This window comes from Triticum urartu, chromosome 1 (assembly GCF_003073215.2).
Source record: "Triticum urartu cultivar G1812 chromosome 1, Tu2.1, whole genome shotgun sequence".
Taxonomy (NCBI): Eukaryota; Viridiplantae; Streptophyta; class Magnoliopsida; order Poales; family Poaceae; genus Triticum; species Triticum urartu.
The window spans coordinates 542,125,920-542,149,780 of NC_053022.1; the positions used below are offsets into that span (position 1 = coordinate 542,125,920).

Here is a 23,861-nt window from a genome sequence, read left to right on the forward strand (position 1 = left end):
GTCATGCCGAAATTTTCCGTGAATAAAGGCATGATTTGTGCTACATAGTTGGCATATCGAGTGCTGGCACATAGATTTCTTTTTTATGTCATTTCTCATTTATTCATACTTTTAGAAATAAATGAGGACACTTAATCATAGGAAACATGTCGAACAATGAAGAAACTGGGCCTTCTGACCAAGATGCATACGAGATGGATTATCAGGGTGAACAAGACTACCTCGACTTTTTGACTGCTAAGCAAGGTTTGCAGGTCCGCCTCGATGATGGTACTGACGCCGACATCGACACCAATGGCGCCGGCACCGATGGTGGCGCCGAGACCGGTGGGGAAGGTACTAGCAGGGAAGATACCGGCGGGGAAGGTACCGGCGCCGATGCCGCTACCGAAAGGAGGAAGCATAAGAAGCAGAGGATACGAAAACCTAACAAACTAGGGATTGGACGACTTGTGATCACAAAGATGGCACCTGGCAAGTTTGAGTCGTTAGAGCCGGAAGAACCTCGCAAGTGCTATGGGAACCAAGTAGGATGCATCCTACGGGAATGCGCGAGCATCAACGACGATGACTTAAGGAGTAAAGAACATTTGACGCAGTTGCTCCTAACGAAGTTGCACAAGAGATTCAAGTTCCCCGACCGGGATGATAACATAGAACAACCGTGGGATGATCTGAAGATGAAAAAGATTAACAATCACGCCATGGGCATGTTCAGCAATGATTTGGCCTCCTGGAAAGGGAGGGTGAAACGAGCTATTGAGGCTGAGGAACCCCTGTCCAAGATTCTAGAGAAAAATCCGACACTTACGGAAGAGGAGTTCGAAAAGTTGAAGGACACTTGCGCTACCGAGGACGCCAAGGCTAAGGCTGCGAAATTCAAGAGCCTTCAGCAAAGGAACACGGGGAAGCATCGCCTCGGAAGCCGTGGCTACCTTGGTAAAAGGCCCATATGGGATAAGGAGGACGCGAAACGTGAAGCCCGGGTCTCCCAGACCCCTTTGCGAAGTTCACCAACCCCTTGGAGCGTGACTTCATCAGGGCCCGCTACAAGTGGGACAAGGAGAAAAAGGTTTTTTACATGGACCAGATCACGAGGAAATTGATTAGACTACTGGAGAAGCAACACCAGCTTGCAGCCGAAAGCCCTACTTCTCCGATGAGGCCCAAGTGGGACACCCCTCTCAACCGGGCCTTGAATGAACTTAAGGGACTCCCTTTGGGCCAGCGGCCGCAATATGGTCGTGTGCACGGCGCTGGAGACGGCGCCACGTGGAAGGTGTTTTACAACGAGGGCTCGGAGGCCAAGAAGCAGAAAAAGACGTTTAGTCAGGCGAACATCGACGCGAAGGTGAAGCTTGCGATCGAGAAAAAAGCAGCCGAGGACGCGAAAAAAGCAGCTGAGGACAAATATGAGTTGCTATAGCAGGCAGTCAATGCAGCTGTAACTGCCTGCAGAAATGATTTCGCTACTAACTTGGTTCCAGTTATCATCAACTGGACGAAGGAAAATCCAGACAAGACGGTACATGATTTCCCGTTGCCCAGTTTCGTTGGGAGAAACTCCATGAACAACAACACCATTGCACCATCACTTGCCCACGCAACCGGGCCTCCTCTCGCAGCCGCTCCCGCTCATAGCAGCCCGTCCTCAGTCTCTGGTGCGCTCGGTGGGCCTTCGTCTTTGGCTGAGCTCGACGCCATCACGGTAAATTACATGTCGCACTGAAAGTGCTAGTTGTCGACTAGAGGGGGGTGAATAGGCGATTTTTATGAAAGTCTTCAAAACATGGAAGTTTCGAAGACAAACGATAGAAATAAACCTATTACCATGCAATGGAATGTAGACTACACTAGGCAAACCATAGTCAAGTATTCAATAGAGTGAAAGCACAATGACTAATAGCAGCTAGGCAGTAAAGATCAGGTAGGAAGATATTGTGAAGCCAATCAGAACAAGCAGTCACTCAATGAAGACAAAAGATAAAGCTATCATACAATGACTTCACAAGGACCAACAGTAAGTAAAGGGAAGGGAAGGATGAAACCAGTGACTCGTTGAAGACAATGATTTGCTGGACCAGTTCAAGTTGCTGTGACAACTGTACGTCTGGTTAGGGAGGCTGAGATTCAACTCAGAAGACCTCGTGTTCACCTTATTCCCCTTGAGCTAAGGACACCCAGTCCTCGCCCAATCACTCTGGTAAGTCTTCAAGGTAGACTTCCAAACCTTCACAGACTTCGTTCACCAGCGATCCACAATGACTCTTGGATGCTCAGAACGCGACGCCTAACCGGCTGGAGGATTCACAGTCCTCAAGTGTAATAAGTCTTCAGATCACATAGACAGGAAGACTTAAGTGATGCCTAACACTCTTTGGCTCTGGGTGTTTAGGGCTTTATCCTTGCAAGGAATTCTCTCTCAAAGGCTTCGAGGTGGGTTGCTCTCAAACGACAAAAGCCGTGCACTAACTCTGAGCAGCCAACCGTTTATGGTTGTAGGGGGTGGGCTATTTATAGCCACTAGGCAACCCGGCCTGATTTGTCCGAAATGACCCTTGGTCACTAAGGAACTGACACGTGTTTCAACGGTCAGATTTCAAACACACACGACAACTTTACTTGGGCTACAAGCAAAGCTGACTTATCCAACTGTGGACAAGATTTGCTCTCATAGTCTTCACTCAAGGACATAGGATTTGGTTAAGTATCACTTCAGTCATTCTGACTGGTTCACTAGGACCCCACTTAACACAGTACGGTGGTTCCTATGACTCAACAAAGAAGAAAAAGAACGATGAAACAACTAAGTCTTCGCGCTCCATAGTCTTCATGCGATGTCTTCTCTTGTCATAGACTTCAATGTGAATGTCTTCACATACCACCTTTGACTTCAACGTCTTCATACATTTTTAGGGGTCATCTCTGGTAGGAAAACCGAATCAATGAGGGACTTCTACCTGTGTTATCCTACAATTCTCACAAACACATTAGTCCCTCAACCAGGTTTGTCGTCAATACTCCAAAACCAACCAGGGGTGGCACTAGATGCACTTACACGCACCAACATATATATATATATATATAATATTCCATTTTGTTGCCTTTCGGATGTTTTACGCCACAGACATATGTGTTTGCAGGCGAAAGAAACCCCGTGCACCATACTCTACTTGATCAAAGGCCAAAAGGTGGACGTGGGAAACGGGATGATAATGGACCCCTTGCAACCCAAGTTCCACAACCAGCCGATCCCCGCTGGGCACTTCAGGGTTAGCTTGTCCAGTGTGAAATCGGGGCACGAGGATTTGCCTCCTCCAGTACAACATGTGGGTGCGGACGACGAGACCCCGCCGCGGATTGGAAGCTGCAAGGGTTGGGTGCTGCTATGGCCGAAGAATCTTATTCGTTTGGAGCCGGCCGAGAGCACACCAATAACCACACATCAACAAGCATATGCGGAGACCACCACCCCGCCTACGCAATTACCAGCTCCTGTAGTGCCGGGTGAGAGCAGCGGACGACATGATGAAGGGGGTGCAATAGTACTGGTTGATGTAATTTGTCCTGTAGAACGGAGAATGGATGATGAGACGGAGGTCGACCCTATGGATTTCCTCAATACAAACGCGTATGATTGTGACATAGAATCGATGAGTCAACCATACGACGAATCGGGCTATCAGCTTACTAATGAGGATATGGATGATATGCCCGGGCAGGAAGGTCGTAGCAGGGATTGCAAAAAGTCTCTCTTCATGAAACCCTCACAGGACACGCCTGAAGATGCCGCCTCAACACAGGCTCAACTAGCCGGGCGCGAGGGTCATACAGTACTTAGCCCGGGAACATTGGGGCAGGGGTTAAGGAAGGGTCTAGAAGGTGTGCCCAAGAAAAAAGGAGAGAAAGAGATCGGGGAAGATAGCTGCCTCCAAACAAGCCAGAGCACATAGCAGCCAGACGATGCATTTTGAAGAGCGTGTATCCATGAAAGGTGCGGCCATGTTCCATCTCACGGGCGAGCCGATGCTACCACCGAAACCGCTGGAGGTACTATCAGGGGATCTCAGGAGAGTGCATGACCATGTGTTGTCGTCTGAGAAAAGCCTACTAGCCTCAAAGGATCCAGGATATCCGACATACGCGGCTCGTGTGCCTGAGGGGAAGTGCTACGTCGAGACACGGCCTGCGGAGGTGTTCTTCCTGCGGTTTGACTATATCTTTGAGATGTTTCTGACAAGGCGGCTCGATTTTACAATCGTCCGCCTTTTTGCGCTACATATGAGCTCCGTCATGAAGAGTGAAGAAGTCTCGCAAATCTGTGTGGCGGATCCTTACTACATGCACGAGTCTTTCTTGAGTCTCGGCGACTTTGAGCGTGAAACCGTTAGGGAGTACCTCCAAAACTTCATGGTACAGAATAAGGACCGGGAAATTGTCCTCGTGCCTTATCATCCAAAGTAAGTCAGTTCCGGACAACCCTTTCATACATTTCAATCATTCCTTCTCTCTCTCTACGGGGAATAATTTGAGGTGTCTTTTCCCCGCAGCAACGGGCGCGCCGTCCTTATCATTCTTTATCCGCAAGTCTCCCACGCCGTGTATTTTGACCCTTCCAGAGACTACGAGAAAAAAGACTACACCCACATAATGAATATTCTAGATGATGCTCTCCAAGGCTTCAGCATTAGAGGTGGCCACATGCAGATCAGGAAACAAAGCAACAAGAAGATGGGTTTCGCGCATAAAACTAACTTCTCCTTCATCCATGTCCCAAAACCAAGCAAGAAGGATGGATTCTACATCGTCCATCTCATGATTCAGTTCAACACGGATCACCAAAAGCTTCGCATGAGAAGCAGAAATGATGATCATATCAACAAGTGGCTAGAATCTCATGGAGAAGCGGATTATAAACTTAGAGATGACTTCTTTCGCATCCAAAGCGACATTGCGACGATCATCATGAAAGAAGTTGTCGATGAGAAGGGGATGTTCCACCACGGCCCTATATTGCGAGCTGACGTCCGAACTCGCATAGGCATGCAACGTCTATACCTCACGCCGTTCAAGAAGCTAGGGTCCATCCTCGATGATATGGAAGGATGGAACTTCTAGTGATTTATGATGCCGATGATGATGACATGTGTCGGTTGAACTTGTATACTTTTGTAGCGATGAAACTTTGTGATGTCCACGGTCCCTGCCGAACTTGCGTAACGCTACTTTGTTAGTTTGCGTACGATGACCTGCGTACCCCTAGTTAATTAATTTTTGTACTGTATGATGCATCTAGTTGCTAACCCTTTCTTTTTTCGGTGTTGCTCTAGTATATTTTGTTGCATATATATGATTGTACATCCTCTTCATGAACATGCATCTCTAACAGGTACCTAGTTTCTTGATGGCGAGATAGAAGTGCTATGTCGTGTACAAAGGGAAGGTTCCGAGGGTGTACAACGAGTGGCATCAGTGTCAGGCGCAAGTGAATGGGTTCCCGGGCGCCAGCCATAAAGGCTTCAAAAGTAGACAAGAAGGAGAAGCTAGTTACTTGAGGTTCACGCTAGCGCGAGAGAGGACTCGTAACCGCCACCTCATGTACTGCATAGTTCCGCTCTCACTCATAGTGATAGCTCTTCTCACGTATACCTTTGTTTAGATGGATGACGTTGTAGTTGCAAGTATTCGATACTTGCATGTATCGCTATTTTCGAGATGATGACAAGATACCACTTTGTGCTGGATGATGATTATGATGAGACTATTTGTATGTATATGCTATGATTACATTTGTGATCTCGCAGGCATTTGTATGTGTATCATGATGACATTTGTATGTGCTAAAGATTCCTCTATAAAGCCTGTTCAAATACAAAATAAATATGCCGATTTTTTTACTAAAATTAGCAGTAGCGAGTGGAGAAAAGTTAGCAGCAGCGCGGTAGTAGCAGTAGTGCGTACAGAAGAAGCACGCTATAGCTATTAGCAGTAGCGAGCTTCCACTAGGAGCGCTGCTGCTACACTTGTGTAGCAGTAGCGCTTGTGAGCACGCGCTACTGCTACGTGTTAGCCATAGCGCCTTATTAGTAGCGCCGGTACCTGCGCTACTGATACACCTAAAACCCGCGCTGCTGCTAGCCTTTTCCCTAGTAGTGTATCCTCGCTGCCGGCGGCGCCCACAGACGTGTTGGCTTCTTCGTGATCGTGGCGCCGGGGCACGGCCACTTCATCATCGGTCTCGCCGAACAACGCCTCGTCCGCCTCGTCGTCGCACTCCTTGCCGGCTGTCGCGACCTCCGGCACCCACTACCGGTACCGCCAGCGGGTGAGGCGGATCTCGTGGGCGGAGCAGTAGGACTCGATTAGCGTCTCCTGCTCCGCCAGGTCCGCGTCAGGAGCGACCGTCCTGCCGGCCGCGACCAGCTCCTCCGCCGGCAGATGCTCCTGGAGGAGGTTGTGGTGGTAGTTGGCGTCGGCCTGCGCCTCCCGAACTAGTCCTTTCGCTCCTCCTGTACCATGTCCATATAATGGGCACGAGCACCGCCTATGGTCATGGTGCACCGATGAGGGTGGAGCAGATGAGGAGGGTGCCATGGAGGAAGAGAAGGGTGGTGTTGGCTCGTCGTCAGAGGCGTCCTCCGGTTGCCTGCCGGCCTGCCAGTCGGCAGCAATGGCGGCCATGGCCTTTTTCCGCTCCGATGTCAGTCCGTCCCAAAGAGCTTTGGTGGCGAAGGGATCCATGGTGGGGAGTGGTGCGGAGAGGGATGATTGTGGCTACGGCCGGGGCATCGGGGTAGCGGTTTATATAGCACCTGTGGGCGGCAGAGGGACGGACAGGTGGCGCTGGAGGAGACGCCTCGGCAACCGCATGCCATCAATGCGGGCGGCAGACAGACGGACGGGCGGCCATTGTGTTCTTTGAACGCGCGACAGTTGCCTGCATCAGGAAGTGACGCGAGCGGCGCTCTCGCGTCCGGCGCACCGCTTCAATGAAAGCGCCAGTGAGCGATCGCATCCGCTCTGGCCAGGAATGAATGCGGGCGCTGACGCTCTGGAACGGTGCTGACCGAAAACATACTGGAGGGGGAAGGGATTTTTGGTGGGTCAGGGTGGTCAGAAGCGGGCTTGGGATCGGTCCGAACTCCCGTAAACCTTCCTCACTTTTGTCTCCGATTTGCGGAAGAAACAACGTTCGAATCGCGCCGCGCACCGATACATGATCGTGTTGGATAGCTTCCATTGTCCGGACCGCGTGTCCAGACAGTTGCAGAAGATTTACAGGTCCGTGTTGGAGGTGCCTTAAGGGGCTATAGTGATATAGATGATGGGGGCACGTGTGTCAATGCAATAATTGGGTCAAACTGAACCCAGTGTCAACAAATATATAACGAACAGTGTAGTCAGATCGGCAATGGCACGCTAAATACATGTTCAGGCTTGCAAAATGGACAAATGGTACGCGGTAACATACTAATGTACATATGTTACGTAACGTACTGGTCGCTTTTGGGTTTGTATTTCGTTTCAAAGAAAAAAGCAAAGAAAACTATATTTTTGGTCCCTCAAGTTCCCTAAAAGTATAGATTTGATCATTCAAGATTTCTGGTATTATTTGGCCTTCAAGTCTCAAATCGGATAAGTTTGGTCCAAAACCAGAATTTGGGCACCTTGAACGGGTTTTGACCATGTTGACCAGCTTTAGCTAATGAACAGTAAATTTAGAAAAATAGCAAACAAATTCAAAAAATATCTGAATTTTTGCGACAACCAACATGCTTGGGTGCGCTTGGTGCGTGTAAATTTTGTGGTCAAATAACAACCGAGGAGCTCTAGCAAAAAACTAAATTTGGCTTTTTTGTAAGCTAAAATTAGTTTTTTTACACGAGCTCCTCAGATGTCGAAACACCACAGAAATTTTATGCATCCAAGAATCTTGGTTGCCACAGAGTTTTTTTTTTGAATATTTTTGCTATTTTTTTGACTTTACTGTTCATCGTTCAAACCTGGTCAAATCCGGTCGACGTGCCTAAAATTTGGTTTTGGACCATACTTATCCGGTTTTGAGACTTGAAGGACTAAATGTATACCAGAAAATCTTGAGGGACCAATTCTATCCTTTTGGGGAACTTGAAGGACCAAAAACATAATTTTCTCAAACAAAAGACTACTCCCTCCGTCCTAAGATAAGTGTCGCTGATTGAGTACAAAGTTGTTGGGAGAGTACGACTCTAACTAACTAGCGGGCAAGTAGTTGACCACTATATATATAATTCGAGGAGACCAAAATAAGCGGTTGAATGCATTTCATTTGGTAAAAAACAAACCTTAACCACTGTTATGTCAAATACTCCCTCTCTTTCTAAATATAAGACATTTTAGAGATAGCTATATACAAAGTAAAATGGATGAATCTACACTTCAAACATCTGTAACTATATACGAATGTACATCTGTATGTCGTCTATTTTGAATTTTTAAAAGGGTTTATGTTTAGAAACGAAGGGAATACACAAATTCACAGCCGGGGTTTTACTCGCTAACGGTGGCACCCAGCGCAAAAATAAATATGGTACTGATGCTGTCGAAATGTTGTGGCACTAGCTGGCATGCATTATTGTCAAAATGACTCCACGGGCACAGCAAGTGTACACGAGTGCCGCAAATGGATTGTCCTGTGGGTGCGGCGTCAGTAGTGCACGATGCTCGCGGGAGCTAAAACGAGCTACGGAGACAGCCTTTTACTAGACGAGAAACCTGCACCTGCTCGGCACGCTGCGTCGTGGGTGTTGGGCGTCTCATCGCAGGCTCGCCACTGCGTTGCTCGACTCGGTAAATGGGAGGAGCACACCAAGCTCGCAAGCTACAGTAGGAAGCAATCAAGCGGGCCAGGAAGAGCTGACTGACGGCCGGTGAGTCCTCTCCCCATCTTCATCTTGGGCTTCTTCTTATGATTTTTTTTTAAAACTAACATGTTTTTTACAGCAATTTCGGAAATTAGCAGTGTTAATAAGTTATTTGCAAAACTAGCACCCCGTCGGCCTTCCATTGGCCGAAGAGTGGCTCTTCGGCCAGCCGTTGACCGAAGAGAGCACTTCTGCCTCCCGTTGGCCGAAGTGTGCCCCAACTAGGCCGAAAAGGACTCTTCAGCTTCCCATAGGCCGAAGAGCACTCTTCGGTCAACCGTAGGCCGAAGAGTCCCCGGGCCCCACCTTTTCGTGTGAACAGGTGACCGAAGTTGCATGGTCGCGCTCTTCTGCTTACTGTAGGCCGAAAAGGGTTTTTTATGATGACTTACGAATGTTGTGTAACCATTTTGCAATGAAAAAAAATTGCACAGCCCTTTCCGTAAATATTTTCCCGCCAACTCTTTCCCCTCCATATGTTCCCGCCAACCCTTTCCCGCCATATGTTCACGCCACCCGTTTCCCGCCAACCCTTTCCCGCCATATGTTCCCGCCACCCGTTTCCCGCCAACCCTTTCCCGCCATATGTTCCCGCCAACTCTTTCCCTCCATACCCCAGTCGTTCTTTCCCGCCATTTTCTCTCCTCTCTACCTATAAAACCCCCTTGACCCGGAGGTGAATAAGCAGTCCAATGTAGTCGAGATGTCCCATTATCCTTTCGATCGTAGTTTTCACCCTGAAATGAGCAGCACTCTTCTGAGGCTAGCTACCGATTTCAGGATGGACAATAGGATAGTTCCATGGGAAGAACTCACCGGTAGTGACACCATAATGAATGAGTTGGCTCACCAATTACGTAGGGTTGGGTGGCCTGAAAGGACTTATGCGGAGGTACGTAAAGAACTTCTTAGGTTGAATGAAAGGTGGAAGAAGGTAGTGGAGCCGAAGAGTGAAACTTTTAGAAGGACTTTAGAAAAGCATCCATTTTTATGGACTGAGGAGAGCGAGGATGAAGATGATATCTTCATGCCGCCGCTCCCGGGTTCCGCATCATCGAAGGGCAAGAGTTCTGCATCCACGAAGGGCAAGAGTTCTGCATCGTCGAAGGGCAAGAGTTCTGCATCAACGGAGGATGACGATGATGACTTCATGTAGTATGTAAGCTGTATTCCAGTTGTACCTCAACAAGTAGGGCATTATGTTCTACGTTAATTTCATTTTGTAGTATGTAAGCTGTATTTATTAAGTTCAACCGCACCGTTTAATTCAGATGTGCCTGTATCTTAATTATCGGTTGTAGTCTCTTTGAAAATGTAACTGGAATAACAATGCGAATTAATAGTAATATGTCTCTCGCATACATAAAACGATATATGTCTCCTGATCAGATAGAAGCAAGTGCAATAGTAACACATACATGAAGCATGTCTCATACATAAATACTGACTCACGTATGCGAATAGTCTGAAACTAACATAGATAATGACTCATACATAGATAATCATATCACTGCGGGGGTCGACGACGAATCTGGGTCTTCCTCGGGCGAGGACCGGAAGGCGATAAGCGCTGAGGCGGTGGACGATGCTCACGAAAACCACGACCATAGATAACCTCGTCTGTCACTGTCTGTGTCTCCTGCGACGGTGGTGGTGGTGGAGTGTGAGACACCGTGTGCGAGAAGTCATAAATGTTTTCAGCTTGGTCATCGTCATCGCCATAGCCCTCTAATCCACATCCAGCACCACTAAGTATCGGTGATTGCACTGAATGCATGAACTGTCGCGACTGGTTGCCTACCGCAATATAGTAAAACGGGTAAAATTAATTTGCGAACCTACAATGTTGAAAAGAATGTACAAAGTAGTGTTACCTAGTTCCATTTGATGAGACCAGGAAGAGGTGCCTGGTTGAGAAGGCGATGGCTGATTCCAGGAAGAGCTCCCTGGTTGTGAAGGAGATGGTTGATGCACAGAGAGGCGTGGTTGCTGCACGGAGTGTCGTGGTTCTGAACGCTGCACAGAGTGTCGTGGTTCTGAACGATGGACAGAGGGACGTGGGGGCCGATGTGCGGGACGAGGAACGACAACATCCGTAGATCGCCTACATGTAAGTGATGCATAAATCCCTCTTAACTTCTCATCCATACGCCTCAACCATGAGAGGTGCTCTGGCTGTGGGATAGTATCCCCCCTCTCAACCTGCCGCATTAAAGCGGAAACCTCCTCTCGCGCCTGGACTGTCAAGTCACTCTGCACATGAAGAGTTAACCCATTGTATATGATAAGGTTATGATAGAACTACACATATGAGAAGCATGACACGTACCGCGTGGTGTCTCGTTCCCACAACAGAGGTAATTGGGTACATATCGCTGGTCAGAGGGGCTTCAATCTGATCAGGAGCAGCTGATGGAACCAAGTAGATCCTCGTTGTATGCTGGTAAGTTTGTAAATACAACCCAAACTTGTCCCAGTCAATGGGCCCAACCTCATTCCAGATATTTGTCGGTGCCGTAGTCCATTCTTGAACGTAAGGGCTAATGCTCTGAAGCCAAACAGCCATGGACTTGTTTCCTCCTACGCGACTGTACCTGAGATTGACAGATTAATCAGATTGACATGCGCGTTGCATGGTTAGATATATTCTGAATGTATTGCTGACAACTTTAATATTATTACTTACTTGTGAACGTGGTCTGGTATCCGTGAAATATCTGGAATTGCAGGCTCTTGACATAGACCAAACTGTCTCATCACCCTATGAAGAGCCATCTCCTCAACCGTCACGTCGAACACCAACTTTGCCTTGGTCATCCAGTAGTGCCGATCTCTAGTGCATAAGGCAGAGATCCCAACTGGATACCTGGATGTTATAGTCTGATACGAGTAGGGCTCCCAGATAACTTGATCCTCGTGCAAACTATCAAACTGCACCGTGAAGGACGGGTAGCAGCCCTTCACCTGGGTATGTGCAAACTGTCTCTGTACATGACAACAAATTTACATTAGTAATACTATTGCACGGCAAAAATAATCGAAGGAATTACATAATTTAAAACTACCTCTCTCCGTGCCCAAACAGATCCCATAGTAGGCAAGTCGCCGATAGCAGGCACGTAAGCCCCTGCCATGTCCTCCAACCCAAACGGTGTGTCAATGGAGACATAGGATCGTCCAATAGGGAATCTCTCGTAAGACCAGAGCTGCAACAATAGTGGACATCCAACCAGACCTGACTTTCTAGACTTCAATAAGCAACCTTTGCACAAGCCTCTATACGTAGCTGCTAACACGGTAGAACCAAAACTCCTCTAGACAATATCCGCAGGGCAACGTGCGTCAGCTATCTCTCGTGCAATACCGATGAATCGTGCATCAACAGTGGTCACGTGGTTCTCCGTGAACATCGTCTTGCCGAACAACCATAGAATATATGCCTCTAGGGATCGATCAATCCGTGCGTCTGACAAATCTACTGCGGGGTATCCTAATGAGACAATCTACATAGAAAACATACAATTGTGTGAACGATGTACTATTGGTAACTAAAAAAACATAGTCATGTGGCCACGAAGGTTACCTGAAACTGGCTCAACCACCTAAAACGTGGCCCGTGAGGATCATCGTTTAAGCCCGTAGCAGTTGGCACCGCAGCTAGAAAACGGGCCTGCATATTTGCAAGCCAGCCAGGTTCTGCCTCTAAAGGACCTATGGCATCACCGGCCAAAGGTAATCCCAACAAGTAGGAGACATCCTGTAAAGTAGGCGCCATCTCTCCCCAGGGAAAGTGAAAGGTGTGTGTCTCTGGTCTCCATCTATCTACTAAGCAAGTAAGGAGTGACCTGTCGTAAGAGAATTGTTTCACTTGCCTCTTTTTCAACTGCATTGGTTCACCTGCCTCATCCAAGTTCGGATGGTCAACCCACTCTTCCAACGTACCCTCAACCAGCCAAGGGTAGAAGTCCAGCCCAACTTAACCTACAAAAAAAGAGAATATAGCATGAAAAGTAAGTAATTATATGTTTCAATACCTATGTCAAACATGTAAGGCACTATATGTATAATTATATGTTTCAATACCTATGTCAAACATGTAAGGCACTATATGTATCAATACCTATCAACCCATGAAGGGTGTATCATCCAGTTAGTCTTCGGGGTGCGAGTGACCAAAACGTCTAAGTTCTTGCCCCCTTGCATAAGTGCAGCCGGTGACCTCTATCAATCGTACCATTAAGCAACGGATACAAAGACATATCTGCAATCAAAACATAGTCCAGACATTGCAAATTAATACATAGTTCGACATACAAAGTAAAACATAGTCCAGTCGACATTACAAATTAATACATAGTTCGGACATACAAAGTAAAACATAGTCCAGTCGACATTACAAATTAATACATAGTTCAGACATTGCAAAATAAAACATAGTCCAGACGATATTACAAATTAAAACATTCTCCCCCACATTATATAGCTTGTGAGTTATTCCTTCCTCGTCCTCCCCTTCGGCCTCGACTGCCACGACCACGTCCGCCTCTTGCTCCTGTTGTTGCAGCCGTCGATGTGGAAGCACTCGTCGATGTGGAAGCACCATCTTTGTTCAGGTCAGGACAATATTTCATCCTATGCCCATAAGCCGCGCATAGCAAACATTGTCTGGTTGCTCCACCAGCTTCAGATTGGTCCATATCATTTCGGATTCGACGGGCCTTACGTCGACCCCTGCTTGTTCGCCGAAGTTCTGGATCCGGGATGTATACTCTCTCACCGTCGTTAACCTTGTTGAAATTGCCAACGACTCTAAACCCTGTCATCTCACCGGTCCATGTGTTCAGTCCTCTTTTAAGTAGTATGGCGACACAAAGGAGACGGCAGCCAACTCAATCTGGCCACAGGCAGCCAACACATGTGAGCAAGGCAGGTACAACAACTTTGGTTTGTTGCATGTACACTCACACGTTGGATAAAATTCCGTTCCAATTTTTACCTCATGCGTCTTCACCTCATTCGCAGAACTAAAACCATCGGTAGGTAGCTGAACCTCATACCTCCTTTCCTGATTACCTACGAGTCTCACAGTGTGCTTCTTTGCTTTCTCTATCTTCTCTGCCATATACTCCATGACACGGCTACAGTAAGGTGTGTTCTGATTATCTATAATATGCTTCTTTGCTAACTCGTGTCGGTCTCTGAAATATCTCAAAGTGCCATGGAATACAGCCTCCACAATAGCTGTGAGTGGCAATGCTCTATTCCCTCTGAGTACAAAGTTATACACCTCTGCAAGGTTGGTTGTCATGTGGCCATACCTAGCTCCATGGGTGCCATGCAACAAAGACCAATTCACGGGAGGCTCTTTCTCTATCCACTCTGAAAAATCCTTTATTGCCCTCCCCTTCTTTCTCTTAGTATTAGGAGGGTCAATTGCTGGCAAGTCACAGAGACCAACTGGCTCCTCTAGCTCCGCCATGAGTGTTGCTAATTGTTGTTGGTCCTTTTCCATTTTCTTCCTGGCACGGACCTGCTTCTTAGTAAACTCATCAAGTTTTGACCAAATAAATTGGTATTTACGCTCCTGGTTCTGCTTGCACAATTTTCTAAACAAGTTCATCAACCGCTTGTTCTTAAACTGTGAGAAAAAGTTAGCCCCAAGATGGCGCATGCACCACCGGCTCTGCAAATCCTTCCAAGGTGTTGGTTCGTCTACTGTTGGATTCCTTAGTGTCTTCACAGCCTTCAATATACCAGCATGCCTATCATGAATGACACACACGTTTGGTCGATCCTTCACGATGGCAATTTTCACTTGCCGAAAGAACCACACCCAGCTCAGAAAGTTCTCACCCTCCACAAATGCCATGGCAAGTGGAATGATTTGATTGTTTCCATCCACGCCAATGGCAGTCAGGATTTGCCCTTTGTACTGACCAGTCAGGAATGTACCATCCACAAACATCACAGGAGGACAATGCCGGAAAGCTTCAATGCACATAGCGAAAGAGAAGAATACTCGTTTCAACACCTTGAAACCTGATATACTCAGCAACCTTGTATGTTGTACGTTAACATAAGTGCCGGGATTCCTCTCCTTCAGTACATCCAGGAGACGGACAACATTATCATATGAGTCAAAGAACGTCCCAAACCTTTCCTCCATAGCCTTCTGCTTAGCCCTCCAAGCCTTCCCATAACGAATGTCATAATTCCATCTGACCTTCACTGCTGTCTGGATGTGTTTTGCTTCCATATCTTTTTTCTCCACTATCTCAGTATACATGAGTTGCGCAATGAGAGTTGAAGTCAGGTTTGGATGACGAACCAACAAGTTTTTCCTCACACAATTATGTGGGACCACATTCGTGACAACCCAGTGGATGTTATACTTCGGCACGTGCCCGTGCACCTTCGCAGGACAACCTGTTTCAACACACTTCACGGTATAGTTTGTTGGGTTTGATCTGTCTGTCCGGAAAACCCTCTGAGTAGACATAGCCCACTTTATCACTGCATACTTCAATTTTTTCTTTGTATCAAACATAGCCCCTATCTGGACTTGGTTCAGATTATATTGCCATGGAGTCTCATGGCCATCGTTCACAGTAAGGCCGGTGGATATGTCCTGATTCCATGCAGAAGGAATCGGTACCTCCACTTCATCCTCAGAATTTTCAGAATCCAGATCCTCTGCATATCCATCATCGTTATCTTCCTCCATCACCCTCTGCATTTCATCGCCTTCCTCATCCCCATCAGCAACACCAGAACCAGCTAATATTATCGATTGAATATTCTGCCCAGTATCATGACCACAAACATTGTCCAACATGTAGTCTGAATCCTTCTCGGTTTGGCTAGGATCCACATCCGGTGGCTGTGACCCGGATAAATGAATCTCGTTAGCAACTCGACTACCCTGGCCGGGTTCATACCCCACATGGAGTTGTACGGTATTCTCCTCCTTCGCCACTGGCTGCACTAGGACATATGGGTGGATTCTTCGGTCTCGGCAACGACTTAACAGGGTCAACCAATGCTGGCTCCTATCTATCGGCATCAACTCCCACTTGACATTTTTACAGGATTTGGTCCACAATGCATGAATACTGACGGAACATACTTCAGAATCCAACCCAAAACTAGTAGTCAACCAGTGCTTCAACTGTCTAATGTCCACTCTGTCCGGGTCTGAAAGTGTCATGACGCCATTTTTAAACTCGCTAAGATCAACCCCCAACTCATTATATCGAACATTACCAGGGCCATAGTAAACAGTCAAATTTACTGATACTGACATTTTCACCTGTCAGACATTGCCACCTTCCAATTAATCGCAATGAACAAATTGTTATCGGCTACACTAAATATCCGCTAAAATGCCAACACAAACCAATTAACACTAATAAAATGTGACGCGTGATTATACCTTCGACGCGTGTGGCCACCTCACGAAGAACTTGCACCAACAGACACCACCAACGCCACCCCCTCGGCGGCACGAAGCTGCACCTCCTCCTCACCAGCCAAACCGCCTCCTCCTCCTCAGCCCACCATGGCCTCTCCTCCTCACCCCATCATGACTCCACCTCACTTGTACGCACAAATAGCTATCCCATTGGGAAAAAATGACCGTAGGCCGGTGGAGATGGCTACGATCTATCGTTTCTGTGCTTTGGATTCGAAAATAGGTGGAGAAACGAAGAGATCAGCGAGGGGGGCGATGTACAGAGAGGAACGAGAGAGACAGAGGAAGAACAGCGAGAGGAGAAAGAAGATGCCGCTCGGGCCTTATCCGCTACTCTTCGGCCACTGGTAAGCCGAAGACCTCTTCGGTCGCTGGCTGGCCGAAGAGGCCCATCTTCGGTCGCTGGCTGGCCGAAGAGGCCCGTCTTCGGCCCAGTTCGCGCACGCTTCGGCCTGGCTTAACCGAAGACGTGTCTTCGGGCTTCCGTAGGCCGAAAAGGTCCACTTCGGCCAACCGTTGACCGACGGGCTGCTAGTTTTGCAAACAACGTATCGACACTGCTAGTTTCCGAAATTGCTATAAAAAACGTGCTACTTTTGAAAAAAAATCTCTTCTTGTTGAGCTCGATCATGTGTTTCTTTCTTTCGCGGTAGAAGATTAAGGGAACCAACCAACTCACGGGCCGTACCTTCTTGTTGCCGATCTCTTCCTAGCTACAGCTTGGATCCATGGGCTCCCCGCACAAAAATCTTGGATCCATGGACGCCAAGACGCCTCTTCTGCTGCTTGTGACGCTGGCCAAGACGATGGCCGCTCGTCACCTCCAGGAAGCTACCCAGCTGGCCAGCGCTTGGGCGCTCGTCACCGCCGGACATTTCCCCTTCTCCTACGCCTTGGGCTCCGCCATCTTCTACGCACTCTGCTACCTGCAGGTAACACCTACGGCCCGTGCTTCTAGCTCTACCTCCACTACCCCGGCCCTTGGCTGGACGGATGCTGGATGCGCTATTAAGTTCGTCGTCCTGCAGCTGCTGTGCCGCGATTCATGAGAGCAGGAGGACGTCATGCACCGCGCCCTCTGGATCGGGCAGTTGTACTGCGCCGCACTCCAGGCGGCCGTGGCGGCGCTGGCTCTGCTGCTCCCGTGCCGTCGCCGCCGGATCCGCCCTGCCGTTGCCTACCTCGCGGTCGCGGTCGCCATCGTCGGCCACTGTTTGCTGGCCAGCATCGCGCCCCTCGCCGCCGACGCAGGACTAGGCTTGCTCGTCCCCTTGATCGTCTACGCCGTGGCGGCGCTGGTGCTGCTACTCCCGTGCCGTTGCCGCCGGATCTGCCATGCCCTCGCCTACCTTGCGCTTGCGGTCGCGGTGGCGGCCGTCGTCATCGGCTGCTGTATTTTGGCGAGCTTCGTCCCCATCGCCGTCGACACAGGACTAGGCAGGCTCAGGCTCATCCTTTTGGTCGTCTACGTGGCGGTCATGTTCACCCTTGCGGTGGGCGACCTCAGCTTCCTGGCCCTCCTCCTAGGAGGGGAATTCCCCTGGGACTGCTGATTGGTCAGCCCCAAGCTCATGCCCATGGATCAGCTCATGCTCATGAGGTACTCACGTACGTACGTAACGATCGACTTCCGGGGAATATTAATATTGATGTGGTGCACTTCATCTGCCTAGTATTGGACCTTAATTTGATGCTGAATTAGCCTGTTATTTGTGTGATCGAGATATGCTAGTATTGAGTTCGTAGTATTGATGAACAAGCTACATATATGGAGTCTGCTTTGATGTAATATTGGACCTTTTTCTCTGCATGATCACCGGTATATGCCTAGCTTCGGTATAATTGATGTTGCTGAAATCGTCTATGTATGCATGCACTCATGTTGTATTTGGCGTTAAGCATTTCATTATGCTGGCAACAATTGGTGTATCAATGTTGCATGGAATAACCAGTCCATCAGGGATGAGTTGAGGTCCTCCTTAATTTTGATGTCTTGGTTTACTTGGGAGTCAAAATCGCCATCTTGCTTATGGTCAAACAGACCCACACGCTGGGCACTTGTATGAGGGAAATGTCTTCATGACTAGTCATTTCAGTGCACATGCTGACATGCATGCATGTAGCTTTCAGAAGACATGCATGAAGTGAGGAGCAGGGTAAAATCAGCAATGGCATGCTACGTGCATGTTCGGCCTTCCAAAATGGACAAGTGGTCCGTGGTAACATGCTAATGTACATAGGCCATCTTCATCTTGGGCTGCTTCTTCTTTCCATCTTGTGTTTCTTACGCCACATAAAATTAAACAACTAACCGTGCCGTCCCAACCTTATGAGTATTCGGCGGTGAATTACGGGCTATTGCATACCAATTTGCAGGCTAGGAGTAAGCTTTCTCGGAGGGCTTCAGCCTCTGCCGAGACGGCATGAGCATTTCAGCAACCTGCTCGAGTCTTGCCGTGTCTGCACCTATGAAATCACGCTATGATCTCTGACAATAACTCCACAACCACCTGAAAAGAGTTCAACTTAAAAGGCTGCATCAACGTTCAGAATTTGATGGTCAGGGGTGGTGGCTTCTTCCAATTCTTCAGACGTGAGATGGGCTTCATGTTTAGCTGCTCCCATTCTCTGTTGGGTGTACAAACGAAATAAGAGAGGTCTCCACTGATGACCGTTGGTTAGCCAAATTATTTGACACAAGTAGTATCATGTATAAGATTCTGAACTTGATTTCTTATTCCATAACATTGATGAGCATACAGAAAACTACTGTGTATGTAAGCTCATGCTCTGCATTTGTGGGCCTTCGGAGACTAATGAGTTGCCACATGTGCCCTTGGCTTCATCTGGACCGTTCAAAAGACCCAAAAAAAACTGAACCGAGGCAGTAAAGGTCCATGTGCCAGGCGTGGGATGGCTACAGATGTTCAAGTAGAAGTGATACATACTGCAGAGAGCTTAGTTGGCTTAAGAGTAAAAATTCAGATAGCAAATCATGTTCAGTTTGTTCCGGAATGTCTCAGGGGACTTTCACAATCTTGATATATGTACAGTTTGCCATTTTTGGTTACCAGTCCTCCCTAGTTCTGTCAAATGAACTAAAATTTCAGCGTGATGTGGCTCTTCAAATTTTAGTTCAATTGGTTGAATTAAAAAGGTCCAGATGGAATTTGCAGACCCCTACAATTTGCCACTCCTTACAATGAAAGCACAATGATCGATCTTTATACCGACTTTCAGAAACAATTTGACCGGACACACTGCCAACTCACTCGAGCACGTGGTTCCGAAAACTCTATGCAACTGAGGATCCGAACCGTGTGAATAGCCCCCTTATATATTAGTGTAGGTATGTTCTTTTCAATCATATCAACAACAACCCTTTAGATATAGGTTCCTACTAAGTTTTGCTTAGATCCAGTTTGTGCTCAAAGAAATCATCAAACAATCTCACCTCATCATCCTTGCTCACCTGTCAGCAGACTGGGTAGAACCCAATAAGAATTGCATTAGGTCCCAGTGCATTTCCATATATAGAAGAAGAGAGTCACCTGGTTTATCAGGGGTAACCGGGCGAAAACCAAATACAAAAGGCGCAAAGACCCCCACTGGTCACGAAAGCGATGGAACCCAAGAACAACAGACCACCACGCACGGCAACGACCCAACGAATACCCCCAAAAGGCACTACAACACCACACCCCAAACACCAACGCCGATGGAGGAGAGAAACCAAGCCACGATGGGAGGATAGGAGGTGGTGAAGTGTATCACAAGAGCCCAGTGTCATCTAGGAGTCCGACAAATTGAGGACAACAGCAGCCCGGCAGCCACCTCGGCATCCAACGTACATATGCGCAATGCACGCACCACTAGCACTACCATCTGAGGCTGCTGCCTCGACATCCCTAGTTCAACATGAGCCGCAAAGCTGCACGACACGACCGCCTGCTTGTAGCCAGTGATGCATTGGTCGACCGCTCGCAAACCACAACCGTCGCGCCAAAATCCGAGGCTGCCGCACTGATGTACAAGTCAGACCATGCTGGAGGCACACGACGACCAAGTCGACGAACTCACCACCCATGCCATGCAAGCCACAACCCCGGCCCCATGGGGGCATCACGGTATGACAAGCCGAGGCCGCTGCTTCGGCATACAACTACCATCCGAGGCCGTCGCCCCGGCTTCCACCCCCCTCGTTGGCAGAGTAACTAAGCACACATAGACGATCCTCAAGAAAACAAAAATCTTGCTTGCGAGGCGATACTGCCAAGAAGGTGTAGCGACGCACACGACGCCGCCGCCCTCTCCAACAGATCTTGGGTTTTCACTCGAAACACAAGACCCCCGTGGAAGAGGAAGGAACAAACACCACGACAACACCTCTAACAAGGAAAAAACCACACCCAAGGGTGCCATCATGGTCAGCACCAACGACTATCGGTACTAGGCTTTTGTCTGCTGTCCGGCCTTCCCTGCCACCCTACACGCGCTGCTCTGCCGCCGACTATGAAGCCTCGTTGCACACCACACTGAACACGGCACCTCCATCAGGACGAGTGCAGCACTCCTCCCAGCACAGCCACATCCACTCGAGAACACCAGATCTGCGCCACAATGTGGCCCTTCACCTACACCAGATCTGCATCCCAGCGTAAGAGAGGGACCACCGCAGCCGCTAAGACCTGGGCAGCCGCCCCAGCGCATGTGCGGTGTCTTCAGTAATAACTTCTAGTTTATGGTTTGTCCATTTTATCCCTATATTCGATCCTCATTTAGTTTTTCACCATTGTTCCATACATCCTCCCTAAGTCTACAAATAAAACCTGGTCAAAAAGAAAACTTTGTAACATAAGGTAGCATGCTCCAAGATGTTAGGTGTCCCCTAGATAATATTGTGTTTTTGTTTCCGACAAAAGATGATGATTCTCCTTCTTCTGCCATTCGCACCTCTGGAGTGTTGTTATAGCCTCTAAGAGCATCCATAATGTATGCCATAGCCAAATCTGACACACAACCGTATATAGCATTGATTTCAAATTTACTTGTAAGATGGGACCCACTGCAGAGTAAAAAAATGACATTTCTCTCTCTTAAAATGTATGCATCCGGTTCTCCCTCTTCCCCATGCACATGAATCATGAGCCTTTTCAGCCATGAAGTGGAGGTAGCATGCAAAGCAAATGTTTGTTTATTGTCACTTTGGGTTTGGCATAGGCGCTACTAGCGTCTCCGGTTCCCTCTTTTCTCTGATTTGGCATTTTTTTTCTTTGATTTGGCAACACATCCACAATGTTGAGAACCAAATGCCAAAAGCTATTTTAGCATTTGGCACTACCATTTGGCCATACATTATGGATGCCCTAAGGAGCCAATCTTCACTTGATTTCACATGTCAATGCTCCTTTTGATCAATTCTGAAGCATATCTAGAACTTGATTGCATATGGAGTCCCATCTGGAGCAAGCTGCTTTTCACTTAGTGGTCAAGCTTTATGTTGATGATAGCTGTGATAAACAAAAATTGTCGAGCATGGCAGTTTTTGTTCAGTAAGCTACAAGCATATGACCGACGGACTAATTCGCTAGGGTATTGAGTTTTCTTCTCGTTGCCAACATGTTTCATGAGTTGAGAGCTTTGGACTTTTGATCAATGAACTTCGCACGTGTTTAGAACGGACTCCCATTCAACATTTGAGGCTCTCACTTTGTTAAAACAACTAGGTCGGATGCTCCCATAGCAGATTGGTTTCATTTCTTTCCTTCAGGGGGGTTAAGGTGATATGGAGGGGCGCGTGTGCCAATGTAATTATCTTCGCCGCCTTTTTTCTTTTCTTGGACCTTTGGAGCAGATAATATGGGTCCCACTCTCAACAAAGATATAAAGAGCAGTGTAGTCAAATCTGCAATGGCACGCTAAATACATGTTCGGGGTTGCAAAACGGACAAGTGGTCTGCGGTAACATACTTAATAATATACATATGTTACATGCCGGTAGCTTGGATTTGTAGTGTGTTTCACATAAACAGAAAACTATGACTCTAACTAACTACCGGGCAAGTAGTTTACCACTATGTACGTGATGGATTGAGACCAAAAATAAGCCGGTGAATGCGTTCCATTGATCTGGTAAACAAAAACTAGCGGATGATTTTTCACGTAAAGTAAAACACAATGTAACTCACAGACGAGGTTTACCGGCTAACGACGGCATCCAATGTAAAAGTAACAATTTTGCCAAGTCTCAGTCCACTTAGACTTTGTTATGTTTCAGCCGATGCTATATTCATAAAATCTTGCTTGAAGATTTGTGCAAAGTTTTTTTTAGTGTTTTCTTTTTTTTCATATATGTTTTTTCATTTGACTGAGATTTGGGTAGGTCTCAGTCGACTGAGACCTAGTCAGATCCTAAAAGTAAATACATGATGCTGTAGAAATTAATGTTGTGCCAGTAGCTGGCATGCATGCATTATTATTATTTTGATTGCATGAGCTAGGCAATATTGCCGTAATGATTCCACGAGCACGGCAAGTACACCAGTGCCGCAAATGGAACGGCCTGGCCCCGTGGCTGTGGCATCAGTAGTGCACGATGCACGCGGACGCGTGAGCTAAAACGAGCTACGGAGCCAGGCTTTGGCTGCGCTGTATGCACTGCCAAAAATGGTATACGCGCTGCCGAGATCGATCACATGCCGCACCGGACCCTCTCACATGCTAGTGTGAGAGGGTCAGGTCCGCGTGCCAGGCGTAGATGGCTACAGATGTTCAAGTAGTGATATACAGACTGCAGAGAGCTTAATTAGTTGGCTTAAGAGTAAAAATTCCGGTAACAAATCTTGTTCTGTTTTGTTCCGGAATGTCTCAGGGGACTTTGAGAATCTTGATAATATGTACTTCCTCCGTTCAGAATTATTTGTCGCAGAAATAGATGTATTTAGATGTATTTTCATTTTAGATACATCCATATCTAAGATAAGTAATTCCAAACGAAGGGAGTATAGTTTACCATTTCAAGCTACCAGTCCTCCTAGTTCAGCCAAATGAACTACTCCCTCCGGTGCGAACGACTGGACCTTGATGATATCATGCAGTGCCGGCTAGCCGGCCGGCGGCGTGAGGGGCTTTCCCCTTGCGCTACCTAGCTTGGGCTCCCCTTGTCGGTGAGGGTTGATATTTTTTTTCTACCGCTTTGGTCAAGTCGGTCCTCACCACCATCGCAATTTACCACATCACGGCGCTCGTCATTCCGGCTGAGATTCTACAAGCCATTGACAAGATCCGAAGGGCATTTCTTTGGGCGGGCTGACAACGTCTCGGGGGCATTTCTTTGGGAGTGAAGTCTGTTTTAAACCTTAAACTCGTATAGCTCGTCGGAATCAAACCCCCACCTCTGAATCCCTGAAGTCGGTATCCTAACCTCTATGATCCCGGTCAATATCAACCTGGACCTATTTGGTGCACCGGGAAAAGATCCATCCCGC

The 23,861-nt window shown here is 47.7% G+C and overlaps 1 protein-coding gene across 2 annotated transcripts; it reads left to right on the plus strand.

Annotated features, from left to right (window-relative positions):
* The first annotated feature begins 8,760 nt into the window (after positions 1 to 8,760).
* Positions 8,761 to 18,290, plus strand: LOC125538446. Of its 2 annotated transcripts, none has more exons than XR_007296349.1 (3): positions 8,761 to 8,909; positions 17,088 to 17,306; positions 17,403 to 18,290. XR_007296349.1 is itself a non-coding variant. In XM_048701705.1 (3 exons), exon 3 carries the CDS (start codon positions 17,439 to 17,441, stop codon positions 17,925 to 17,927), a length of 489 nt encoding a protein of 162 aa, XP_048557662.1. In that variant the 5' UTR covers positions 8,761 to 8,909; positions 17,094 to 17,306; positions 17,403 to 17,438; the 3' UTR covers positions 17,928 to 18,290. The 2 variants fall into 2 exon arrangements, 1 of the variants encoding a protein (XP_048557662.1); XM_048701705.1 differs by having other exon boundaries at positions 17,094 to 17,306.
* Positions 18,291 to 23,861: the final 5,571 nt, after the last annotated feature.